General features: G+C 38.5%; 1 protein-coding gene across 5 annotated transcripts in view; it reads left to right on the forward strand.

The window, feature by feature from the left end:
* Positions 1 to 26922, forward strand: part of MYO16 (myosin XVI) — a 733911-nt gene that overhangs the window by 320228 nt on the left and 386761 nt on the right. For 4 of the 5 annotated variants that reach the window (XM_049867507.1, XM_049867508.1, XM_049867510.1 and 1 more), the window contains exons 10-11: positions 12581 to 12731; positions 15329 to 15439. In XM_049867507.1, the coding sequence (XP_049723464.1) occupies positions 12581 to 12731; positions 15329 to 15439 (262 nt within the window). The remainder of the gene's footprint in view (positions 1 to 12580; positions 12732 to 15328; positions 15440 to 26922) is intronic. The other variant, XM_049867511.1, reaches the window with a different exon arrangement.

Consider the following 26922-nt stretch of genomic DNA (forward strand, 5'->3'; position numbering starts at 1 on the left):
GAAATGGTCTCCTAAGGTTTTTAATAGCTGAGCAATTTTGATAGGTGCCAAAATGTGTTCTTAACATTCCATTTCATGGAACCCTTGATATGGAATCCGCAGATTCTGGATAATATTAAGTAGTACAGTTCACTTCAGAATTGCGGAATTTTGTTTATTAATGATGATAATAGCTGGTGTTTGTTGTGCGGTTACCAGTGTCAGATGCTGTGTAATGTGGTTTACACCAGTATTTCATTTAATCCTTGAATCATTTAATCCTCAAAACAACGCCTTTGAAGAACTTTCTATCGGGGCTTCAAACAGGTTTATGCCAGTTTGACCCCCTACTGAGAATTTGCATTTCCGCCCCAGATATACTGAGTCAGAATCTACAGTTTAACAAGATTTGCAGATGATTCCTATGTTAAAAAGTAGATGTATACATAGGGATTACGTGGGCATCTTGCCAAAAGATAGATGTACACATAAGAATCACCCAGGGATGTTGTTAAAATGTAGCTGTATACATAAGAATCACCGGAGGCTTTTCTTAAAATGTAGGTTCTGATTCAGTGTATCTGGGGTGGAAATGCAAATCCTAATCAGTGGCGCTTGAACCAGGAATGAAGGGTTCAAAGCCTTGCTTTCTATGACTGTTGTTGTTGTTAGGTGCCATCAAGTCAGTTATGTCTCATATCCACCTATATACTGTAGCGTAAAACACTGCCTGGTCCTGTACCATCCTCACAATCGTTGCTGTGTTTGAGCCCATTGTTCCAGCCACTGTGTCAATCCATCTCATTGAGGGTATTCCTCCTTTTCACTGACCTTCTACTTTGCCAAGCATGATATCCTTCTCCAGGGACCAGTCCTTTCTGACAACACATCCAAAGCATGTGAGATGATGTCTCGCCATCCTTGCCTCCGAGAACCACTTTGTCTGCACGTCCTCCAACACAAGTCTGCTTGTTCTTCTGGCGGTCATTGGCTCACTCAACATTCTTCACCAACACTGTAATTCAAATGCATCAGTCCCTCTCCTATCCTCCCCACTCCGTGACTATCTGCATTTTATACTTACCTTCAGAGGTTGAGGACTTGAGTAACCTGACTTAGGTTCCATACCTACGTTCAATCTTACATGGTTTTCACTAAGAGGTCATTTTAATTTGTAATTCTAAATAATTTGGCTTTAGAGAAGAAATTGTTGATTTGAGTTTCACTTTCTGTTTGGGTAGCTTTAAGTGTGGAGCATTATCAGTTTAACTGCCTATTTCCTTCCAGCCAAATTAGGATAATTATTTTAATAGAGCTTGGGAAGAGAGTCTGTCATCAGGAAAAAAGATGTCTCTTCTTCAGAAATGATAAGCATCAAGGTTACTTTGCATTAGAACCTACTCTACTGCTGAGCTGCTTTTCAACTAGAGCTTCGAGTCCAAGGAAACAATTTGGAGTCATTATTTGCCATAGGTCAGGCCATGCATGGAACCCGTTGATCTTGCTCGCTGTGAGGGTCTGGACTCACTCCCAGAGTGTTCCTGTGTGCAGTGTGGTGTGGCGCTTATGGACGTAGACCGAGAGCCACACTGTCCTGATTTGGCTCTGCCATTTATTTATTGGCTCTGTGACCTTGAGAAGTGTAGTCAACCTCTCTGACACTTTTCCTCAAGTATAAAATGAGAGTGATGATGATAATAACTGTCTCTTGAGGTTGTTGTTTTTGAGTCTGAGTTAATATTTATAAAGCACTTAGGGCAGGATCTGGCTTGTAAGTGCTTGAGAAATGAAAAAAAAATATTCCTTGTTTATCTGTGAACTATCAGCAAAAAATCTTCTAAAGACTAAAGGCCTTCTGCCCATAAGCTAAGACAAAAATAGAATTAAGTCTTCAACTTGGTGCTTTTAAACTGGTTATAACCATATGGAGAAAATCTTATTTTCTAAGCAGCTGGAGAGAAAATCCAATCTCAGTTAAGACTAGCTTTGGTTGGGTGAATCCTTTGATTGGGTTGCTCTGGAGCTGGGTCTCTAGGGCTTCCTAGTTATCTTGCACTTAAGATGGAGAGAAGATGCTGTCTGCATGGAACAGGAATGGAAGGGTAGGAGGCAGAACTTATCAGGGCTGAAGGCAGTAAACTGCACAAAAAGGCTAGGAGGGGCAGATCGAAGGGTGGCTTCAGCCAAGTGGTTATTAGTGAGACGAAATAACTCATGGGGATTTCTAAGTGAAATGAGTTATGCAATGTGCCTTCCCCCTTGACCTCAATAGAACCACACAGAACTCACAGAAAGCTTAGAGGGATTGGATTTTGTGGCAGGTCATGAAGATGCCACCTTTTATGAAACAAGCTCAACTGAATTCATGAAACATAGCCAACTTATGGGGACACGAAAATTTCTTCTGACGCTTCAATCACTCCGATTGAAAATAAATGTGATTTGTCTATTCAAAGCAATTTAATATAATCATTTCCTCCAATCAGCATTTCAAATCCATGGTTTAGGATAGATAGACATAATTATCCACATTTTACTTATGGAAAAACAGACACCCAGGGTTTTGAGTGATCCAAGGGAAGAGCTAGTAGGTAGAAGACTTTGGACTCATTTTCTCATGCTTTCTAACCTAAGGCAGGAACAGGCTCAGGGAGATTGGGCATGTGCCCTGCTTCACAGTACACACAGTTTTACCATAAAGTTTATATTAAAAACAACAATAACAACAACAAAAAAACTTCTTACATATGAAGGAGATAACCTTTGACCTATGCCTAAACACTATACCTGAAGACATTCTTTATGGAAATCCCTCGCTGTAATTTAAACAAGGACATTTAGCTAAGCAATACTGAAGCACTTATTTTTACTTTAAGACCCTTGGGTACAATTGTGCTGCAACCATTGATTTTCATGCTTTAGTCAGTTAGTTTAACACAAGCCCCTATTGTTATTCCTGTGAGGCAGTTGTTCTTGTAAATTCACTCCTGATTCTGAGTGACCTTAGTGTTTTCCGAATCAGCACAGCTTTAGTCACCGCTGTGTGGTAAAATCGCATTGGCTGGGATCGAGTCCGCCCAGCTATCTGGCCCTGGAGTCTGCAGTCTTTGGAAGCCCTTAAGCTGCTGTTGTAATTGTCAAAGAAGCTGCGGCTGGCTGTGAGCAGCTCTGGATTTTATGAGCATGTTGCCCAGAGGGATTTGTGAAAATAAACACTGAGAGATACAAACATACAAAGCACTTCCATCATAGCGCTGTGTTTATATATTGAACTTTATTACTACTGTTGAATAAATGAGTTTCAGGGCTCAGAAGCATTAATCATCTTAAACTAGCTTCATTTATGAAATAAACAAATAACATATGAGTCCGTTTCGAAATGGCTGGTGCTTATCTTTAAAAAAAGGAAACTGCGTCTTATTTAGAGACTTTTCCCCCTAAGAGTGAGAATGGGATTTGGAGTGAAAACTCATTATCTGAGCTTCATTTGAAGAAGAAGAAAAAAAAAACCCGCTACCATCAAGTCGATTTCAACTCGTAGCGAGCCTATAGGGCAGGGTAGAACTGTCCCATAGAGTTTCCAAGGAGAGTCTGGCAGATTCGAACTGTTGACCTTTTGGTTAGCAGCCATAGCACTTAACCATTACGCCCCCAGGGTTTCCTCATTTGAAGAAAGCAGTTTTAATTACACCTTACACCTTTGATGATTAGCTCAAAGCATCTTCCTTTGTCACTGGACCTTAGGGTGCTTGACAAGTCCATTGTTTATGTTTTTTGTTCAACTGACTCAGTCTTAGGATAATACAAGAAAAAAAATGAAACATTTCTAATTGAAGATCGTTCTCAAAGTTTATCCTTGATCAGCTAGTGTTGATCTGAAGTGGTAAATCTTCAGAAGAAGAGACAGCATGAGGCAAATGTAAAACTTCTGTGTCAGAGAGGAAGCCCTTGCATGAGATCTGATCCTTAGAAGAAAGGCAGGTGATGTACTGGCCACACCCAAACCAAACCAAACCAAATCAAGCCCACTACGTCCGACTCACAGTGACCCCGTGAGGTCTCCGGGCGGGAAATCTCTGCAGGAGCAGACTGCCACATCTTCTTTCTCCCGCAGAGCCACTGGTGGTTTCAAGCCGCCGACCTTTTGCTTGGCAGTCAGTTACTTCAATGACTGCGCCACCAGGGCTCCTTGATGTACTTACTGTCCACTTCTTATAAAAAACATTGAGAACAAAGGCACAAGAAGTTAGTGCATATTACTGAGACTAGAGGAATCCCGGCGGTCATGGTCCCCAAACCTTCTGTTGGCCCAGGACAGGAACCATTCCCGAAGACAACTCATCAGACATGGAAGGGACTGGACAATGGGTTGGAGAGAGATGCTGATGAAGAGTGAGCTACTTGTATCAGGTGGACACTTGAGACTGTGTTGGCATCTCCTGTCTGGAGGGGAGATGGGAGGGTAGAGAGGGTTAGAAACTGGCAAAATTGTCAGGAAAGGAGAGACTGAAAGGAGGGAGCGGGCTGACTCATTAGGGGGAGAGTAAGTGGGACTATGGAGTAAGGTGTATATAAGCTTATATGTGACAGACTGACTTGATTTGTAAACTTTGACTTAAAGCACAATAAAAATCATTAAAAAAAAAAAAGAAGAAGTTAGTGCATATTTAGTCTGGGCACCTTCCCCTGTAGACATAACTGAGAGCTAATCATGCCGTGAACAGCTTTGAACTGATTTAGTGCAATCCAATTTTTGCTCCTCGCCTCTGTTGTTATGAAGCTTTGGGAAATTCCTCAATCCAGTGCTGATAACTTTTAGCTTAACCCAGAAATTTATTATGATGTTAAATAGAAATATTCTAGACACTTCTCTGCCAAGGAGCCATTTTTAATTCCTCAAAGAAGAGCGGAATTGTAGGTACTCTACCCCGACTCTATGAAATGAGTCTACCAGAAGTGAATGAGACACATGGAAGCCCTTCTGAATATTATTTAAATTGCACTCAGCAGTCTTTTAATGGCAAAATCTAGCACTGTTTGGGAGAAGGTCCACAAGAAAGAGTGCTAGAGACTGTGCAGGTTCCTTGTTATCCAGAGTCATTCATTCCAGCACCAAATTTGTAAATGCTACTCAGCAAAGCAAGAGCCCTATAGTACTAGGGACCCCTCAACCAAACAGAAGTTCTGTGATCAGTTGGATAACTCAGACAAACAAAAGCAGTCTTTAATTGGACTCACTTTCCTTGGAAAGCAGGTTCAAATGCTTCTATTGTTATGTGTGGGAATTATGCCAGTTGCATACATATTACCCAGTCTTCCCTTTAACTTCACTACTAACCCATTGCCTTTGAGACAATTCTGACTCATAGTGGCCCTGTAGGACAAAGTAGAACTGCCCCATAAGGTTTCCAAGGAGCAGCTGGAGGATTTGAATTGCCAACCTTTTGGTTAGCAGCTGAGCTCTTAAGCACTGTCCCACCAGGGCCCCTAACCTTACTACTAGAACCACAATTTTGTGGGAAGTGCTTGGTTAAACGTACTCAGCTACTTAGATTCTTTTGAAGCAGAGACTGGCCAAGTAATACAATCCTGATCACTGAATTATAAGTGGCAGTCTACTGGATGTATAGGATTGTAAGATAAAATACAAACATCAAGGTAAATTTGTATTTCAGGTAAACAATAATTTGTTGAATATAATTAGGCCTCTAATAGTGGTTAAGAGCTTGGCTGCTAACCAAAAAGTTGGCAGTTCGAATCCCCCAACCACTCCTTGGAAACTCTGTGGGGCAGTTCTACTCTATGATTTGCTATGAGTTGGAATTGACTTAACAGCAACGAGTTTGGTTTCGGTTTAACAACCCTCAGGTTTGGTTTTGGTTTAACAGTCCTAACTGGGTACAGCTTCCTAGGAAAGCGATTGTTCTCTTGATTCAAAGGGACAGATTCACCTGGCAGTGCTTTTGTTTCATGTCCTTACAGTATCTTCCTGCCTGGTACATACATGTGCAGCCTGGAGATTCAGAAGCTATCGTGCAGCCAAAGAATAAAAGTCATATGCTAAGAATAACAGAATAGGAAGTTAGAGAGAACCAGGTCCTTGAAGAGCGAGTTGAATGGCTTACCATTTCCGGGCTGCGTATTTCTGGCCTTTTTGTTATGAAAGAAGAATGAACTTCCACTTTGTTAAGATCCTGTAGTGCCTTTTCTGATCCTTGCAGCCCAATGCAGTGCTGACTGGTACTACAGATACCCTACCAAATCACCACCATGGGTTGTCTCACTCCTTGCCCCAAAGTTTTAAGACGCTTCCTAAGAGAAGTTGTGGTCACGATGATATTCTGACTCTCGGTGTTTTAATGTCCCACCTGAATCACCCTTTCATCCAAACCAAAAAGAAAAAGAAAAAAAAAAAAAACCTGTTGCCATTGAGTCGACTCGGACACATAACCCAGTAAACCCAGCGCTGTCGAGTCGATTCCGACTCCTAGCCACCCTATGGAACAGAGTCGAGCTGTTGCGTATGGTTCCCAAGGAGCGCTGGTGGAGTCCAACTGCCGACCTTTTGGTTAGCAGCCAAGTTCTTAACCATTTTGCCACCAGATTAATATCTTAAAGAAAATAATCAAACAGCTAGTTATTTCAGTAATAACAATTCATATTTGTATATTGCACTGGGTTTTTTTTTTATATATTGCTGTTGAGATAACAATGGGCCTTTTCACATAATACCTTATTTGATATACATAAAATTCTTTCTTGTGTAATAAATCTTAAAAGACATTCAGCCTGGTTACTAATCAAATATTATGACCACGTTGCTAAAAATCTGTAGAATGCAATCATGAAGGCTTAACAAAGGCGTCAGTATATTCCGTAAGAATTTGCATGTAGAAAGGAATTCTGTAGTCCAGTAGGGGACTGAGAGAAATGCCATGGAATATAGAGACTGAATGAGACTTGAATACTGTTTAATCTGGTTACCAATTTTTAAACCATTTACACTATCCCTCATGTTGATGAACGTCTAGTTGGCCTTGTCGGACTCGATTAAGAAATAGATTTGCAGAGAATAAAGATGGAGGGAAAGGACAGGCATTTCTTTTTCTAAGTCTGAACATCTCCAGAAGTTGGAACTTACTACATTTCTGTGCAGTTCGTTTCATCCATCACCAGATACATGCATCATTTTCTTCTAATAGATGGTATGTATGTGTGTGCACACACGTGTGCTCTGGCGATTGATCTGGTAGTTTAAGTAACCTTTATCAGATTCTAGATAATTCACAGTAGATAATCAAACACCTTTGATGTAAATGGATGATGATATTGTTGTTTCATATTAATGCCATTCTTTAAATTCCTATTCAGCAAAATAGATACATACTAGGGATAGACTTCTAGTAAATTTAAGGCTTGACTCTTTCAGAAACTTGCTGCACATATGCATGTTGTTGTTAGGTGCCAACAAGTCGGCTCTGACTTATCACGACCCTGTATACAACAGGACTAACTGCTGCCTGGTCCTGCGCCATCCTCACAACCATCACTATGTCTGAGCCCACTGACGCAGCCACTGTGTCAGTCCATGTCATTGAGGGTCTTTCTCTTTTTCGCTGACCCTCTTTTCTACCAAGCATGATATCCTTCCCCAGGGACTGGTCTCTTCTGATAACATGCCCAAAGGACATTAGACGAAGTCTCTCCGTGCTTGCTTCTAAGGAGCATTCTGGCTATACTTCTTCCAAGACAGATTTGTTCATTTTTCTGGCAGTCCATGGTATATTCAATATTCTTTGTTGTGTCCCCCCAAAATGTGTGTCAGTGGCTAGGCCATGATTCCCAGTATTGTGTGGTAGTCCTCTATTTTGTGATCTATGGAATTATCCTATGTGTTGTAAATCCTAACCTGTATGGTGTTAATGAGGCTGGATTAGAGGCAGTTATGTTACTGAGGCAGGACACAATCTACAGCATTAGGTTGTATCTTAAGTCAATCTCTTTTGAGATATAAAAGAAGTAAGCAGAGAGGAGAAGGACCTCATTACCAGCAAGCAAGAAGAACCAGGAGTGGAGCATGTCTTTTGCATCCGGGGACCCTGCACTGAGAAGCTTCTAGACCAGGTGAAGATTGATGACAGGGACCTTCCCCCAGAACTAACAGAGAGAGAAGGCCTTCTCCTGGACCTGGGAGCCCTGAATTCAGACTTCTAGCCTCCTAAACTGAGAAAATAAATTTCTGTTTGTCAAAGCCATCCACTTGTGATATTTCTTTTGTAGCAGACTAGGTAACTAAGACATTTGTCAACACCGTAATTCAAAGGCACCAGTTCTTCTTTGGTCTTCCTTATTTATTGTCCAGCTTCCACGTGCATATGAGATGATTGAAAATAACATGGCCTGGATAAGACACAACTTAGTCTTCAAAGTGACATCTTTCATTTTTAACACTTGAAAGAAGTCTTTTGCAGCAGATTTCCCCAATGCAAGACACTGTTTGATTTCTTGATTGCTGATTCCATGGGCATTGATTGTGAATCCCAGTAAAATGAAACCTTTGACAACTTCAGTCTTTTCTCCATTTATCATGATGTTGCTTATTGGTCCAGTTGTGAGGATTTTTGTTTTCTTTCTGTTGAGGTATAATCCATATTGAAGCCTGTAGTCTTTGACCGTCATTGGTAAATGCTTCAAGTCCTCTTTGCTTCCAGCAAGCAAAGTTGTGTCACCTGCATATCACAGGTTGTTAATGAGCCTTCCTCCAATCCTGATGCCATGTTCTGTTCATATAGTGTGGCTTCAAGGATTATTTGCTCAGCATACTGATTGAATAAGTATAGTGAAAGGATACAACCTTGATGCACAAATTTTCTGATTTTAAGCCATTCGGTATCCCCTTGTTCTGCTTGAATGACTGTCTCTTGGTCTATGTACAGTTTCTGCGTGAGCATAATTAAATGTTCTGGAATTCCCATTCTTTGCAATGTTATTCATAATTTGTTGTGATTCACACAATTGATTGTCATCGTGTAGTCCACAAAACACAAGTACACATGTTTTTGGTATTTTCTGCATTCAGTCAAGATCCATCTGACATCAGCACATAATTCAAATGATATCCTTCATTCCACTGTATTCAACTTTCTTTAATTTAGTTATGTAGTGCCAAAGTAAGCTATGTACATAATACATATATACGTATATATTTATATATATACACATATATGCTTTAAAAAAGTTTCTTGTCAGATATCTGTCATGAAATGTTAAGATGAATGTAAAATATCATAAAAACAATATAATTACCAATTCAGGCACAGATGTTGCATTGAAAAATGTGTTTTTTAAAAGACACTAGTAATGTTTTACCAAAATTGTTTTTAAACTGTTAACTCTTTTTTGTCTTATAAAAACTGAAGTCTTTTTTTTTTTTTGGCAAATAATAGCAATTAATTCAAAACTCCCCAAGAATTGTAACATTTAGCGTTAATCTTTGGATTATTGTCCTTTTTTATAGATGCAGAAAAACACAAAACATTAATTGAATTCATTTGGTAAAAAAAAAAATATGTGTCTGTGTTTCTAAGACTAAAACTTGAACTATCTATTCGGACCATTACTTTAATCATCAAAACAACTAATTCACATATGTCATTTTCTCACATTGCTATTAATTTTTTTCTTTGTTGGCCTAATGTATTTCAATATAAAACAAAAAACCAAACCCTTTGCCATTGTGTCAATTCTAACTCGTAGCGACTCTATAGGACAGAGTGGCACTGTTCCACAGGGTTTCCAAGGAGCAAGCAGCTGGTGGATCTGAGCTGTCAAGTTTATCCTTCTCTATAGTTTTCTGAGATTGCTGTAGTTATAATGGGCAATAACTGCTGCCTTTGTTAGTTTCATTTTGACACATCTCTGTTTTCATTTTCAGGAGTAAAATCCTGGTAGCTACAGGCACATTTGCTCTGCATGAGATGCCTTTTATGTTTATAAAAATAAGTAAGTCTTGAACAAACCCAGTAGAGTACAGAAATTGGTTGTCATCTGGTGTATTCCCATCACGTTTTCCCCGCTGCTGGAGTTAAAGCTGTTTCTCCTATATTAATCGCTGTTACTGTTGGATGAGAGTTGTTTCATTTTCTTCACATTTATAGAGTATGTCTTACCAAGGCCTTTGGTCTTCTTTTAGAAAACATATTATGTCATTCGTATTTTTTCACTGAATTAAATTTCTACTACTAATAATTTTTTTCTTGTAATCAAAATACTACTTGCCCATTGAAGAAAATTTGAAAAGTGAAAAACAAAATATATAGAAGCATAAAAAAAATCATTCATTAGTTTACCTTTTGATGAAACTAATATTAATCTGGCATATTTTGTCTTCTCCTTTGTATGTTTCTTTTTTTTAGTTTATGTCTTTCTCTATATATGAGATTACATCTTATTGTAAAATTAATCTTATATAAAAATATTTTGCTGTGATGGATAAACATTTAATGAGTATTAAAATACATATCACTGATTGGTTAAATCATTCATCTTTCTAGAAAATAGAATTTTAGTGTATGCCTCTCAATTCCACAAATGGTGAACGTGTGAAAATCTAAATATACAGAACTGAACTGATATGACAGTTATTGCTAATCACAATGATTATGGATAAAATACATTTTATTTTAAAAGTGGAGTAGTAAGCTAAAGCAAAAGTGTTCCTTAGAAGTGGAAAATACACCATCTGTCCAGGTGAATGTTTTGCGTTTTCTTGTAGAAAACAAGTGCATGATTCGTTAATATGTTGCCATTCAATACGATTGCCTTTTTTAGGTTCGTATTCACTTATATTAAATAAGAGTACTTTTGCCTAACTACTTGCAATTGTTAGTAATAGATCTTAGATCATATAGTTTATGATATAATAATATCACACACAAGTAAAATTTTGCAGAAAATCATTTAAAAGCAGTTTCAGGAGTACATCAACAGGGAACAGCCAGGAACTCCAGCCAGATTCAGAAGAGGACATGGAACCAATGGTATCGTTGCTGATGTCAGATCGATCCTGGCTGAAAGCAGAGAATACCAGAAGGATGTTTACCTGTGTTTTATTGACTATGCAAAGGCATTTGACAGTGTGGATCATAACAAATCGTGGATAACAGTGCAAAGAATGGAAATTCAGAACACTAAATTGTGCTCGTGAGGAACCTATACATAGACCAAGAGACAGTCATTCAAGCAGAACAAGGGGATGCTGAGTGGTTTAAATCAGAAAAGTTGTGCATCCAGGTTGTATCCTTTCACCATACCTATGCAATCTGTATGCTGAGCAAATATAATCCTTGAAGCCGCACTATATGAAGAAGAACATGGCATCAAGATTGGAGGAAGACTCATTAACAACCTGTGATATGCAGATGATACAACCTTGCTTGCTGAAAGTGAAGAAGACTTGGAGCACTTACTAATGAAGATCAAAGACTACAGTCTTCAGTATGGATTACAGCTCAACATCAAGAAAACAAAAATCCTCACAACTGGTCCAGTAAGCTACATCATGATAAATGGAGAAAAGATCGAAGTTGTCAAGGATTTCATTTTACTTGGGTCCACAATCAACACCCATAGAAGCAGCAGTCAAGAAATCAAATGACATATTGTGTTGGACAAATCTGCTGCAAAAGACCTCTTTCAAGTATTAAAAAAGCAAAGATGTCCCTTAGAAAACTAAGGTGTGTCTGACCCAAGCCATGGATTTTCAGTGGCCTCATATGCCTGTGAAAGTTGGGCAGTGAATAAGGAAGACCAAAGAAGAATTGATGCGTTTGAATGATGGTGTTGGTGAAGAATATTGAATATACCATGGACTGCCAGAAGAATGAAAAAGTCTGTCTTGGAAACAGTACAGCCAGAATGCTTCTTAGAGGGAAGATGGCAAAACTTCATCTCAAGTATTTTGGACATGTTATCAGAAGGACCAGTCCCTGGAGAAGGACGTCATGCTTGGTAGAGAGTCAGCGAAAAGGAGGAAGACCCTCAAGGAGGTGGATTGACACAGTGGCTGCAACAATGGGCTCAAGTTAGCAAAGTTTGTGATGATGGTGCAGGACCCAGCAGTGTTTCGTTCTGTTGTGCATGGGGTCTTTGTGAGTCAGAACTGAACCAATTGCATCTAACAACAACAGCAGCAACAAAGTGAATAATATTTTAGTTAATTGTATAATTTTGGTTTTTATCACTTGTTTGCAATCCATTTTCGCATTTAAGTATCTTGCTTAGTTCAGCCATGCCTTTCAACCATTGGTTTTAAATTGCTTATTGGTTTGTCTACCTATTATAGTCAGATATACATTTGTAATTATTTTCTTTTACAGTTGAAATGCATATTTTTTCTTTTTATGGTGAAATTGAATGAAATTTGGAGTTAATAGAACAATTTGCAGATTTTCCACTGATTTTTACTCCTGCAGTTTAGAGAAAAAGTTTCTTATCTGAATAAAATAACCCTCTATAGCCCAGCTATCCTGTTGTAGTGATTCTTTTATTGATATGGCAACATCAAAAGGAAACTAATTATAGTGTTCATTATTTCCTGCAGCAGTCCCCTGGCATTACCAATCGCCAAACAAGACAGTTTGCTGGAAAAAGACATTATGTTCAAAGATGCAACAAAAGGTCTATGTAAGCAACAGTCTCAGGACAGTGTTCCCGAAAACGCCACAATGAATGGTTCCACCAAGCCCGAGCAGGTAATTGCATACGTACTGAATTTCTACCAGCTGTTTCATATAACCAAAACCAAAACATTGGGTTTTTTTCTGGGTTTCTTATAAAGTCATGTTTTTAAATCAACATGTCCATTTAAAATATACACACTAATGTTGATTACAAAGAAGGATTCATGAGTGCATAGGGTATCCTTTTATTTATAATCCCCATAAGTCAGTTGTCTCAACATTGTACTAATGATTAAGAAACAGGTTTTACAAGGATTTGAATTTTTCAGTCTTGACTTATGTACCAGGAATGTAAATTCAGTCAGTACTTTTAATTCTTGAATATTTCAAGTTCACACATTGATCATCACTCTGAAAGCCTATCATACAGTCTGTGCTTTTATTTCTTTCAGATGTCCAGATATTTTACAGGAAGAAGAAGTCTAAACCATTCACTGGGAATCTTTTGTTTTTAAAAGTAACTGTGATTCTGCATTGTGTGTGTGTGTGTGTGTCTGTGCGTGTGTGACTCAGTGACCAAATCATAGGAGATCACTTTGGAGTTGGGGGAGGTGATGAGCTGGGGGTCTTATAAGAGAATTGAAAGAGGCTGGGTGATGTTAAGAAAAATAGTCACGGCCTCACAGCTAGGAAGCTAACCAACTGATACTCGATCACGTCTTAGATGTGTTTATATTTTCTAGTATTTAAAGTGTGGAACAGTGAAATTCAAATAATTAATGATATAAGAATTAATAAATATAAAGATGAATAAATGTAATATTAGTTGCATTCAAATAAAGTCTAAGATTTTTCCTTGAATCGGCATCACGGATGAAATGCAGAATTAAAACTGCGTAGGTTCAAGAAGACCACTGGTTGTTTCACCGAAGCCTAGGTCCGGGGCACTTTTGACTACTCTGATCTTAGTACTTCTGCAGTACTTCTCTGGCCTTAGTACTTGTCCAGCTGTCAGTCTGGACAGCATCTTGTCCTATGAAACTTGCTCACGTAGAACAAAATGTATAGTGTTAAAAAATTGACGACACCCAATCCCAAAATTGTTTTATATAACTCAGGAGATGGTAGAAGAACTGAAACATGACAACTTCTATTTTTATCACCAAAATGGACCACTTTCTTGGGTACCATCCTTAAACAATTCTAGTTGATATACCCACGTATCCAACTGTTAAAATGCTAAAGTCGCACCTCTAGCCCAAACTCAAATGATAACTGATTTTAATAAGACAATGGTATCTGTTCTTTATAGGTTCATGCCGGAAGGTATTTTGAAATACATTTGTCTTAAAAGCTGCTAAAGCAGAGACGATCATAGGGAAGGGCTTGTTCTTAACATTTCTGAGGTCTGGAATATTTTAAAAATTACTTTTTAAATAAACGTTCTTATTACAACATTGTATTTTCCATTTATAGAAATTGTTTTCTCTCCGACACCAGAGACCCACTGCCGTGACACCCTACCAACTGGAATACATAATAAACCGCTCTTCCGATGTTTTGAGATTCCCAATAAAGAACTTGAGTTTTACCTATCAATGTACTAGATCTGGAAACAGTCTGGGGACAGCAATGGACTGACTTCATGAACCCATGGGAAAAATTACATATTGTGAAATATTCACTAATATCGGAGAAATGATTCTAAATTTAATGTATTTAGTTTCTTAAAATATGTAATATTTTTCACTCCATAAGCATTTGAATGATAAACAGTAATATTTAAATTCAAATTATTTAGCAATTAATACATTAATACATACAATTGATAAATCAACTTGCTGTTAATAAAAATTTACTATGAACATCAATTAACTCACAGGGGCATTGATAAGAATATTCAGTTTTTTTTTTCCCTCAACATTTGTCATAAGAAAACCAATACTGTCATTATAAAATATCAAATGTATATTTTTTAGAGCATATCCTGTGTATATGAAATTAAAGACTGTACCTTCCTAACCTGAAAATGATCATATAATTGAATAATCTATAATGCTTCTTTTTTAATTTGAAATATTACCAGTTTTTAAACTGTTACTCTGTATTAAATTGAGTAGCAAAGCATTTTTTTTCCTTAAGGAGCCATTATGTTAATCTCACAGTTACCTTAATCTTAAGTGCAATGTAGAGCAAAATAAAAAAGACATAAACCAATGATCTAGAGTCTGCTTTTAATAAAATCTGGTCTCATCCCATGTGTATTCACAACTAAATTCCATTCACATTGCTTCCTTACCATGCCAACAATGGTAACGTGAGAACTTCAGCTTTAGCTGTGGATACACTACAATTAAGGGCCAACATGCTGAAATGCTCTTGAAAAACTTAGACTTTGGAGGACATACAGTGACCTTCAGGGCATGTGTGCTTGTGTGAATGCCTGTGCACACTGGCAGGTACAGAATAGAAATTCTAATCTGGATACAGCTTTCTGTGGGCTGTTGAATTCTTTTCCTTCTAAATGAACCATTCATCTTTTAATAAGAGAGTTTCAGGCTCGCGTGGTCTTTAAACTTTGAACAAGTCACTGGAAATGGAACATCTGACTGTGAAAAAGCTGATTGGATAACAATGAGAATTGGTCACACTTATTTTTTTTTCCTCAGGTCAAGCTAATGCCTCCTGCTCCAAACGATGACCTAGCCACTCTCAGTGAGCTCACTGATGGCAGCCTGCTTTATGAAATTCAGAAGCGCTTTGGGAACAATCAGATATACGTGAGTGCCTTTGCAATTGCCTTTTGCAGGGCTTTGTCTTGCTGCATATTTTTGTCACCCTTCAGTGCTGCGAATATTAGAAGTAAAGGACTTTTCAGTGGTTCTGGTCATGACGATGGCTTAAGGTGGATTCCTTAGAATTTTCTTCAGGTTAAGTTATAGGGTGAGTGCAGCAAAGATCCAAATTTCAGTTGTTAAGTGAAAGTTCATACCATAGGGATAGATCTGAGTACTCACTGCTAGTAAACTGTCCTATGTCAGGACTAAGCAAGAAGGTCTTGCTAGAGCCGCCATTAAAGAAACCATTGCCGTTGAGTCAATTCCAACTCATAGCGGCCCTATAGGACAGAGTAGAACTGCCCCATAGAGTTTCCAAGGAGCCCCTGGTGGATTCCAACTGCAAACCTTTTACTTAGCAGCCGTAGCACTTAACCACTACGCCACCAAGGTTTCCTAGAGCCACCTGGATCTGCAAATCACTTACAGCATGCTGTTTATCTCAGCTACTTCATTTAGTTTGCTAGACCCAGTACGAGTCAACTAACCTCTCTCTTTGAGTGGAAAGACACTGTTGCTCTAAATTATCAGAAACGGTCTTTGTAAGATAAATAATTTACACAGAGATCTCCGATAAGAAGAATCAGTAAGATTTAGGTGACAGACTCACCACAGATAATCAATTTGCTGTGGCTCTGGTCCCTTCTAGGTTTGTTATTTCTTTCAGAACTAGTAATGATTTAGGTACCCTGGAACTTCTCCCTTTGGCTGTCTCTCTTCATCCCTCCGTTCCTCTCTCTCTTCCTGCCTCTCTCTCTCTCTCTCTGATTTTGCTGTATTCAACACAGAGAAGTTCAATCAGAATATCTATAAATATTATGCACACCGTTACCTCTTTCTTTGATAACATCCATTTTTTCTGAGTCTGCTGAGAAATTAAGTAATTTTCATGTAAATGTGAAGCCTGAGATTTCCCTACAAGTAATAAATTGTCAGATGCTGATTAGCCTAGGAAAAGGCAATGCAGTGTCTTAATGCTTGGATGAATTGTCTGCCACTGTAAACACACTGAAAATTAAATATGCTTCTATCAGAATTAGTGGAATTGTATCCTTGGCATACAGTGAGGAAACCTGATCCCTTAGGTCTCTGCTAACCCCTGATTACTTTGTAAAGTATGAATTATTTTTACTCTATTGTCTTTGCCAGCGTCGTGTTGATTCTTTTATTTTATTTTTTTACTTCTTAATTAAAATACTGTCAGGCTGCAGCTTGAAATGCCTTGTTTTTCTTTTTTTTGTGTGCGCTTTAGGTGAAAGTTCACAGCTCAAGTTAATTTCTCATTCAAAAATTTATAGACGTATTGTTTTGTGACATTGGTTGCAATCCCCACAATGTGATAGCACACTCCCCCTTTCCACCCCAGGTTCCCTGTGTCCATTTGACCAGTTCCTGTCCCTTTTTGTCTTCTCATCCTACTTTTGGACAAGAGCTGCCCATTTGGTCTTGTATATCTGATTGAACTAAGAAGCACATTCCTCATGTGTATTACTTTTTATTTTATAGTGCTGTCTAATCTTTGTCTGAAGAGTGAGGTTCAGGACTGGTTTTAGTTCTCTGTTAAAAGAGCACCGGGGACCATAGTTTTGGGGATTCCCTTGTATTTCTTTATCTTGCTTTTCAAGTGGCTTTACCTCCTAAATATCCATAAATCTACTTCTCTCTGTCTTGACAATCTCTATCCTCATCAAAGCCATCAACATCCTCTCTCTGGACTTCTCCGGTGGCCCCCTGACTTTCAAGGGAAATCATCATTCTCTTCCAATCCAATCTTCACAATGAGGAAGAGTAATTTTTGTAAGGTATAAATGTCATCTTGGTGTTCCCAGTCTTAAAACTCACTCATGGCTTATCGTTTTTCGGGAAAAGAAGACCACAATTGTTCTAGAGTCTACAATGTAGATTGAGAGTCCTCGTGATCTGACAGCTGAACACTGTCGCTGACAACTCTTAAACACTTATATGGAAATTATTGATCATTGCCCTCCCTTCTTGCAACAGGGACTTTTTAAAACTGCTTTTCTTTCCCTTAAAGTTCTGCTTCTACCTCCATAAAACACTTAACTTCATCAACTCTCATTCAAATGTGCTTCAGCTCTTTAAGTAAACCTTTCTTCTTTAGCACCCTTATCACAGTTTGTGATTGTAGACCTCAGTGGTGATTTAATTCAGGTCTGGAATCTTAATTGGTAAATGCTGCCTACTAACTTGCTTATCTGAGTCATGGATCTAACTTCTGCTCTGTTCTCTATTTCACTTTCTGGATAATCAGGATTAATATACCCTTCTTTGTTAAAGTTCATGTAAAATATAAATTGGCCATTGTGGGAAGCATGGTTTTCCTCTTCTTTGTGCCTGAAATATTAGAGCCCTGGTAGCGCAGTGGTTAAGAGCTCAACTGCTAATCAAAAGGTTGGCGGTTTGAAGCTACTAGCCCCTCCTTGGAAACCCTACAGGGCAGTTCTACTCTGTCCTCTAGGGTCGCTATGAGTCAGAATTGGCTCGATGGTGACGCGTTTGAGTTTTCTTTTGTTTTTCGGTATGCGTGAAACATTACAGCTAAATAATTAATTTTTTCTAAGGATTATTCTAAATTATGGTACCTGAATTTGCTTCTAATGGATAAATAAGCAAGTTAAACATTACTGATCGAGTGATAATAGGTGCTTCTCAAAGTGTAGTTTGTAGACCAATAGATAAACTTTTTATTAGCAGTCTACAATGAGAAACATTTACAAAATTTTATAGCAATTTGATGGTTTAATTTCAATCTGTTGAATCCATTACAAACTGGTGCTTGTATTTTGTATGTCCTTGTCAATTTCATATTTCTAGAAATTCATTTTTATTTTACAAAAGTATCAGCCCATGAGGAGCTGGAAATAAAAGGTGCTATTTTCTTTTTCCAAAAGTAGAAAAGGACTAATCTAATAGATGTATCAAGTTAAAAATATCCAAATTCAATCATCTGAATTCAACACCTACCCTTCCAACCTGCTGCTTGTGTGGCCATTCCATCCTAGTTAACGGCAACTCCGTTTTTCCTGTGCCTCAAACTAATGAACTTGGGAAGAGTGTTGTTGCTTGCTTTCCTTCCATACCCTACATCTGATTTGTCTGTAAGCCTCATCAGCCTTACCTTTAAATGATATGCACCATAGACATCCACTGTTTCCTCCAGGGCCCAAGCCATCATATCTGACTTACTGATTGCATTTTTTGCTGCTGGACTTCAAAGAAGCATATATGCTTCTCTTGTCCTCCCCCTTCAGTCTATTCTCGACACAGGAGCCAGAGCAGTTCTGTTGAAACACACATTATATCATGTCATTTCTCTGCTCAAAGTATTTCTGTGGCCTTCCATTTCAATCAGAGTAAAGCCGAAGTCATAACAATGGCCCACAGTACCTGAACTCTTTGTCCCTTCTCCCTCTTCCTCTTACCTTCTGAACTCATGTGTTCTAACACCCCACTTGACTCACCCTACTGTGGCCACACTGCTATCCTTGCTTTCCTTTGAACATACCAAGCATACTTCTGTCCACGCCTGGATCACTTGACTGCCAGCTATGCCCAGTGCTTCCTCACTCTCCTCACATCTTCATGCCAAAGTCTTTGCTCATTCGGGCCTTCCCCATGAGCCTGATTAGATAGCACCATGCACTTCCTATGTCCCTGCCTTACTTAATTTTTCTCCACAAACTTATCACCACCTAACATATTTTATATTTTATTTATTTAAATTCTTTATTGTCTGTCTTTTCCCTTATACATATTCGTGTGCTTGCGTGTGCACACGCACACACATACTAGAATGCAAGTTCCTTGAGGGCAGGGAATTTTGTTTCGTTCACTGCTGTATATTGCATGTAGTAGGTGCTCAGTGGAGCCCTGGTGGTGCAGTGGTTAAGAGCTCGGCTGCTAACCAGAAGGTTGGCAGTTCAATTCCACCACTGGCTCCTTGGAAATCCTGTGGGCCAATTGTACTCTGTCTTGTAGTCATTAAGAGTTGGAATTGACTCAGTGGCAACGGGTTTGGTTTGGATTAGGTCCTCGGTAAATATTGAACAAATGACTAGACCTCTTAGAACATGCACATTTTTAGAACGAGAGAAATTAATATTTGTTTATCCAGGAAAATCAGCTGAGGCTGGGTTGAGCAGTAACTTTAATCAGAGTCAAGATAAACTATTTCAGTGGTATGAATTGTTTGATGGTAATTTCATCTTTTCTTGCTGCAGTCTGATTTGTTATACAATACGATCCTTCAAAGAACAAACAAACGAAAACTCTGGATTGTTCTTTTACTAAGTGTATAGCATCCCATTTGGACAGTAGGGTGGGAAGTTCCCATATAGTCTGTAGCAGTAAAAAGTTCCCAAATCTCCAAATAGAAAACGAATTGCAGGTGATGAGACATATGCTTGCCGGGAAATGTACAGAAGTAAAAGCATTCTGTTGCCTGAACAATTCCTGCTGACAAGAACAGAGAGAACAGAATATGTAATCACATTCCGTTATGGACAGCGGATAAACATGGAGGCAGTTTTTCCTTTAGAAACACACCACCGGGACTTGAGACACAAAGAAAAAAAAAAAAACCCACGAAACAAACACAGGAGCTCCAGTAGCATCTGGTTAGCCAAGACAGTTAAAAAAAACATACTTAATTGGCACTAAGCAAACCAGAGTAAATAAAATATTGCATGACAGCTACTAGTACAAGCATGGTTTATCTCAGACACTTAAAAACTGTTTATATTCCCCTCCGGGAGCCCTGGTGACACAGTGGTTAAGCATTCAGCTGCTAACCAAAAGGTTGGTGGTTTGAACCCCTCAGCTGCTCCATGGGTAGAGATGTGTTAGTCAGCTTCTGTAAAGATTAAAACCTTGGAAACCCGATGGGGACAGTTGTACTCTGTCCTATAGGGTCACTATCAGTAGGAACCAACCTGATGGCAAGGGGTTTTGAGGATTCCCCTCAGGGTGACCCATTTGGACATAACAACTGCTAGGTAATTATGCGTTCTTTTTAAGAACAGTTCAAGAGACTAAAGCTGACAAGCTGATTTTAAATTTGAAGTTTCTCTTACTTCAAGGACATTTTAAATTATGTAGATGGACTCTTTTTTTTTTTATTAACTTTTATTGAGCTTCAAGTGAATGTTTACAAATCAAGTCAGACTGTCACATATAAGTTTATATACACCTTACTCCGTACTCCCACTTGCTCTCCCCCTAATGAGTCAGCCCTTCCAGACTCTCCTTTCGTGACAATTTTGCCAGCTTCCAGCCCTCTCTACCCTCCTATCTCCCCTCCAGACAGGAGATGCGAACACAGCCTCAAGTGTCCACCTGATACAAGTAGCTCACTCTTCATCAGCATCTCTCTCCAACCCACTGTCCAGTCCCTTCCATGTCTGATTTGTCTTTGGGAATGGTTCCTATCCTGGGCCAACAGAAGGTTTGGGGACCATGACCGCCGGGATTCCTCTAGTCTCAGTCAGACCATTAAGTATGGTCTTCTTGTGAGAATTTGGGGTCTGCATCCCACTGATCTGCTCCCTCAGGGGTTCTCTGTTGTGCTCCCTGTCAGGGCAGTCATCGGTTGTGGCCGGGCACCATCTAGTTCTTCTGGTCTCAGGATGATGTAGGTCTCTGGTTCACGTGGCCCTTTCTGTCTCTTGGGCTTTTAGTTATTGTGTGACCTTGGTGTTCTTCATAGGACTCATTTTTCCTAAACTAATACTGCCTTCTAGCCTAGGGTCGCTATGAGTCGGAATCGACTCGATGGCACTGGGTTTCTGGGTTAGCCCAGTTATCTAAAGCCTCATCTGTGAAATACTGGAGCCCTGGTGGTGCAGTGGTTAAGAGCTCAGCTGTTATCCAAAAGGTTAGCAGTTGAATCCACCAGCCACTCCTTGGAAACCCTGTGGGGCAGTTGTCCTCTGCCCTGTAGGGTTGCTGTGAGTCTAAATCAACTCGACAGCAATGGGTTCGGTTTGATTTGGTTTTACAATATATTAAGGGATGCTGTGCAATACTGGCCATATACAGGCATACCTCATTTTATTGTGCCTCACTTTCTTGCCCTTCCCGGATATTGTATGTTTTACAAGTTGAAGGTTTGTGGCAACCCTGTATCAAGCTGGTCTATTGGCATCATTTTTCCAACAGCACGTGCTCACTTCGTGTCTCTGTGTCACATTTTGGTAAATCTTGCAATATTTCGAACTGTTCCATTATTACTATCTCTTTCATGGTGATCTGTGATCAGTGATCTTTGATGTTACTACTGTAATTGTTTTGGGGCACCACAAACAGCACTCATATCAGATGGTGAGCTTCATTGATAAATGCTGTGTGTTCTGACTGCTCCACTGACCGGCCATTCCCCCATCTCTTTTTCGCTCCTCGGCCTCCCTATTCCGTGAGACACCACGATATTGAGATTAGGCCAATTAATAACCATACAATGGCCCATAAGTGTTCAAGTGAAAGGAAGAACTGCATGTCTCCCATTTTAGATCAAAAGCTAGAAAAGATTAAGCTTAGTGAGGAAGGCATGTCAAAACCTGAGAGAGGCTGAAAGCTAGGCCTCTTGCGACAGATAGCCAAGTTGTGAATGCAAAGGAAAAGTTCTTGAAGAAAATTAAAAGTGCTACTCCAGTGAACACACAGATGATAAGAAAGTGAAAGAGCCTTACTGCTGTTATGGAGAAAGTCTTACTGGTCTGGATAGAAGATCAAACCAGCCACAACATTCCCTTAAGCCAAAGCCTAATCTAGACCAGGGCCCTAAGTCTCTTCAATTCTATGAAGGCTGGGAGAGGTAAGGAGGCTACAGAAGAAAAGCTTGAAGCTAGCAGAGGTTGGTTCATGAGGTTTAAGGAAAGAAGGCATTTCCGTAATGTAAAAGTGCACGGTGAAGCAACAAGCGCTGATGTAGAGCTGCAGGGAGTTATCTAGAAGATCTAGCTAAGATAATGGATGAAGGTGGCTACACTAAACAACAGATTTTCAGTGTAGACGAAACAGCCTGATATTGGAAGAAGATGCCATCTAGGACTTTCATAGCTAGAGAGGAGAAGTCAACGCCTTGCTTCAGAGCTTCAAAGGACAGGTTGACTCTCTTTTTAGGGGCTAAAGCAGTTGGTGACTTTAAGATGAAGCCAATGCTCATTTACCATTCCAAAGATCCTAGGGCCCTTAAGACTGATGCTAAATCTACCCTGCCTGTGGTATATAAATGGAACAGCAAAGCCTGGACGACAGCACATCTGTTTACAACGTGGTTTACTGAATATTTTAAGCCCACTGTTGAGACCTATTGCTTAGAAAAAAGGATTCCTTTCAAAATATTCCTGCTCTTTGACAATGTGCCTGGTCGTCCAAGAGCTCTGATGGAGATGTACAAGGAGATTAATGCTGTTTTCATGCTTCCTAAAACAACATCCTGGTGGCATAGTGGTTAAGTGCTACAGGTGCTAACCAAAAGGTTGGCAGTTTGAATCCACCAAGCACTCCTTGGAAGCTCGATGGGGCAGTTCTACTCTGTCCTGTAGGGTCGCTATGAGTCGGAATTGACTTGATGGCAATGCATTTGGTTTTTTGTTTTTAGCACAACATCCATTCTGCAGCCCATGGATCAAGGTGTAATTTTGATTTTCTCAAGTCTGATTATTTAAGAAATATATTTTGTACGGTTATAGCTGCCATAGATAGCAATTCCTCTGATGGGTCTGGGCAAAGTAAATTGAAAACCTTCCTGAGAAGATTTGCCATTCTAGATGCCATTAAGAACATTTGTGAGACAGAGGAGGAGGTCAAAATATCAACATTAACAGGAGTTTGGGAGAAGTTGATTCCAACCCTCATGGACGACTTTGAGGGGTTCAAGACTTCAGTGCAGGAAGTAACTGCAGATGTGGTGGAAACAGCAAGAGGTTGTACCAGATTGCACTCCCTTCAGCAGTGTGTGAGAACTGATGCTGTCTACATCCTCATCTACACTTAGTATCATCAGTATTTTTTGTTTTCTTTCTTTATTTTTTAATTCTGGCTCTTCTGTCATTGTGTGGCAGTATCTCATTGTGGTTTTAATTTTATTTCTGCCATGATCAATGATGTTGACAATATGCTTATTTGGTTTTCTTCTTTGTGAATTGTCTGTTAAATTATTTTGTAAAATTTTGAAAAACTTGAGTTGTCTTTCTTTTTCTTCTTGATGTCTAGGTGTTTTTATATATTCAGGACATCCTCCCCTTTTTGTGTGTATCAGATATACATATTTCAAGTATCTTCTCCGAGTTTTTGGCTTGCATTTTACCCTTCTAATAGTGTTCTTATGGCTGCTAACCAAAAGGTCGACAGTTCAAATCCACCAGGCGCTCCTTGGAAACTCTGTGGGGCAGTTCTACTCTGTCCTTTAGGGTCACTATGAGTTAGAATTGACTGGATGGCAATGGGTTCTTTTTTTTTTTAATAGCATTCTTAGATTAAGAGAAATTTGTAATTATTATCAGGTTCTCTAGGGTTAATACTTTTTGTGTCCAGTTTAAGAAATCTTGGCCTTGGTCGTGAAAATAGTCTCCAATATTTTCTTCTTGAAGTGATTGTTTTGACTTTCACATTTATGATATATGACCCATGTAGATATGATCTCACATGGCATAAGGAGACCATCAAGATTAACGGTTTCTCCCACACAAATATTCATGATTTATTAAAAAGACAAAACTTTATCCACTGTTTTTTAATGGTATCCTTATGATAAATTAGGTGACCATTGGGTGTATTTTGTTTCTGGAATGTGACTTCTGTTGCATGGGTCTGTTAGCCTGTCTGGAAATAAATTCTGAAATATCTTAATTATTATAGCAATATAGTGAATCTTGATATGATAGACTAAGTTCCCTAACTTTATTCTTCAGAAACTGTTTTGGTTAATCTTGACCCTTGGATTTCCATATACATTTTAAAGTCAATTTATCAGTTTCAGTTGAATTTTTATTGGTACTATACCAGATCTATAGATCAGTTGGGAATGATTGAGATTTTTACAATATTCGGTTTTCCAATTCATGAAATAATATATCCTTCTTTTGGTCATCTTTAGGCTCTTTTAGGAATAATTTTTAGCTTTTATTTTTTTTTTTTTTAAGTCTTGCCACTCTGATAGATTTATCACTAGGCATTTGTAATATTTTAATGGTACACGTAATAAAAAAAATAGTACCTTCTAAATTTCATTTTCTAATTGTTAATGGCAAATGTAAAGAAACAATTTTGACTTTTTATATTCATCTTTTATCCATTGAACTTACTGAATTCATATGTAAATATTATTAATTTATCTGGAAATTATTTTGAATTAATTTTTTTTATATATATTGTTAGAAGGAAACCCTGGTGGCGTAGTGGTTAAGTGCTACGGCTGCTAACCAAAGGGTCGGCAGTTCAGATCCGCCAGGTGCTCCTTGGAAACTCTATGGGGCAGTTCTACTCTGTCCTATAGGGTCGCTATGAGTCGGAATTGACTCAATGGCACTGGTTTTTGTTTTGTTTTGTTTTTTTTATTGTTAGATAGTCTACAAATAACAAAGCTTTTATCTCACCCTTTGAAATCCTTACATCTTTTACTTTGTTTTCCTGCCTTAACTCCCAGAGTAGGGCTGCCAAGATGGCTGGAAACAGCAATAATAGCCATCCTTGTCTCATTTTCAATCTCAGGGAAGAACTTTCATCACGTTTGAAGCACATCGTAGTAAAAGATTAGGGAAGGCCTATTGTATTAATGGTTCTCTAAGTTTTTATTTTTTAATCAAGAATGGGCACTCAATTTTATAAAAAAAGATTTTTTTTGTAATTACTGAGATTATCATACGGTTTTTCTTCTTTTTTAACATTGTAAATTACATTTGTTGACTTTCAAATATGAAGTCAACCTTGCGTTTCTAGAGTAAAACCTATTTGGTCATGATATATTATGCTTTTAGTAAATTGTTGGATTCAGTTTGTCAATATTTTGTTTATGCTTTGTGCATGTATTTTTATAAGAAGATTAGTTTTTAATCTTCCTTTCTGGCGATATAGGAATTAGGTTTTTATATCAAGTGTATGCTGACCTCGTAAATAATTTGTGTTTTAACATTTGTTTTGTATGTCAGTGATGAGAGTAGCTCACCAGTGAGACCTCAAGTTTTACTTGTGGAAAGGGTTTTATACCTAGATCCAATTTAATTACAGACAAAGAACTCATTTCTTTCTTTCTATTCTCACTGTGTTAGTTTTGGTAAGTTGAGTTTTTCAAGGATTGTTTTCCACCTTATCTAAATATCCAAATTTAGTGGCTTCAAAATTGTTCATAACATCCTCTCACATCTGTTTTCATGTCTGTGGGATTAATAGTGATGTCATTTTTTTATATTAGTAGTTTATACCTTTTCTTGTGTTTCCTCAATCTTCTTAGGGTTTTATCAATTTTATTAGATTTTTAAAGGCTTTTAGTTTTCATTTCCTATTTCATTAATTTCTTCTCTTATATTTAATTTCTTTATTGTACTTTTTTGTTCTGTATAATTTGATATACTTTTACTAGCTCCTTGAAGTGAATACTTGGGTGACCAATTATCAGCCTTTCTTCTTTTCTAATATATGCATTTGAGGCTATAATTTTCAAACCAAGTACACCTTTATTTGCTTCCCACAAGTTTTGATATGTTGTAATTTTATTATCACTCAATACAAAATATTTTATTTGCATTGTGACTTCTTTTTTGAGTCATGGGTAAATAAAGGTATTGTATAATTTCTAAATATATTATTATTGACTTCCTAACTTAATTGTACAATGATCAGAAAACAGACTCTACGTGACCCAGTTTCTTTAAGCTTCGTAGATATTGGTCAATACTCAATCTAAAAGAATGTATAGTTTGCACTGCTGGTAACAGTGTTCAATATGCCCGTTGGTCAATTTGTTATTTACTTCAAAACTTTTCTACTTATGCCATGCATCAGTAAGAACACATTGTCAAAATTCCCCAACATCACTGTGAATTTGTGTTTTTCTCCTTTTTGCTGTCAGAGTTTCTTCATGTACTTGATGTTAGATTTTAGTTGCATAGAAAATTGGAATTGCTGTACCTTCCTGATTGATTTATCCTCTTGTGATTGTGAAATGCTTTTTATCTCTGGTACTGCTGCTTCTGGTGGGCCACGAGTCCAACCAGGAGGGTCTCCAGGAGTCTAGCATACAGACATGCAGGGGCAGTGCGTTCTGTTTGTAATTAGGTGTCAGGTTCTGGTGGTGCTTCTGGGGGCGTTTCTCTGCCAACTTGCTCAACTCAGACATGCCCACCTCCGTGAAAGCTTCCTGGGCCTCATCCGTTTCTTGGTTTTCCCCATGGACTGCCCAGAGTAGT

The sequence above is a fragment of the Elephas maximus genome, chromosome 23, assembly GCF_024166365.1.
Source record: "Elephas maximus indicus isolate mEleMax1 chromosome 23, mEleMax1 primary haplotype, whole genome shotgun sequence".
In the NCBI taxonomy this organism is placed as follows: Eukaryota; Metazoa; Chordata; class Mammalia; order Proboscidea; family Elephantidae; genus Elephas; species Elephas maximus.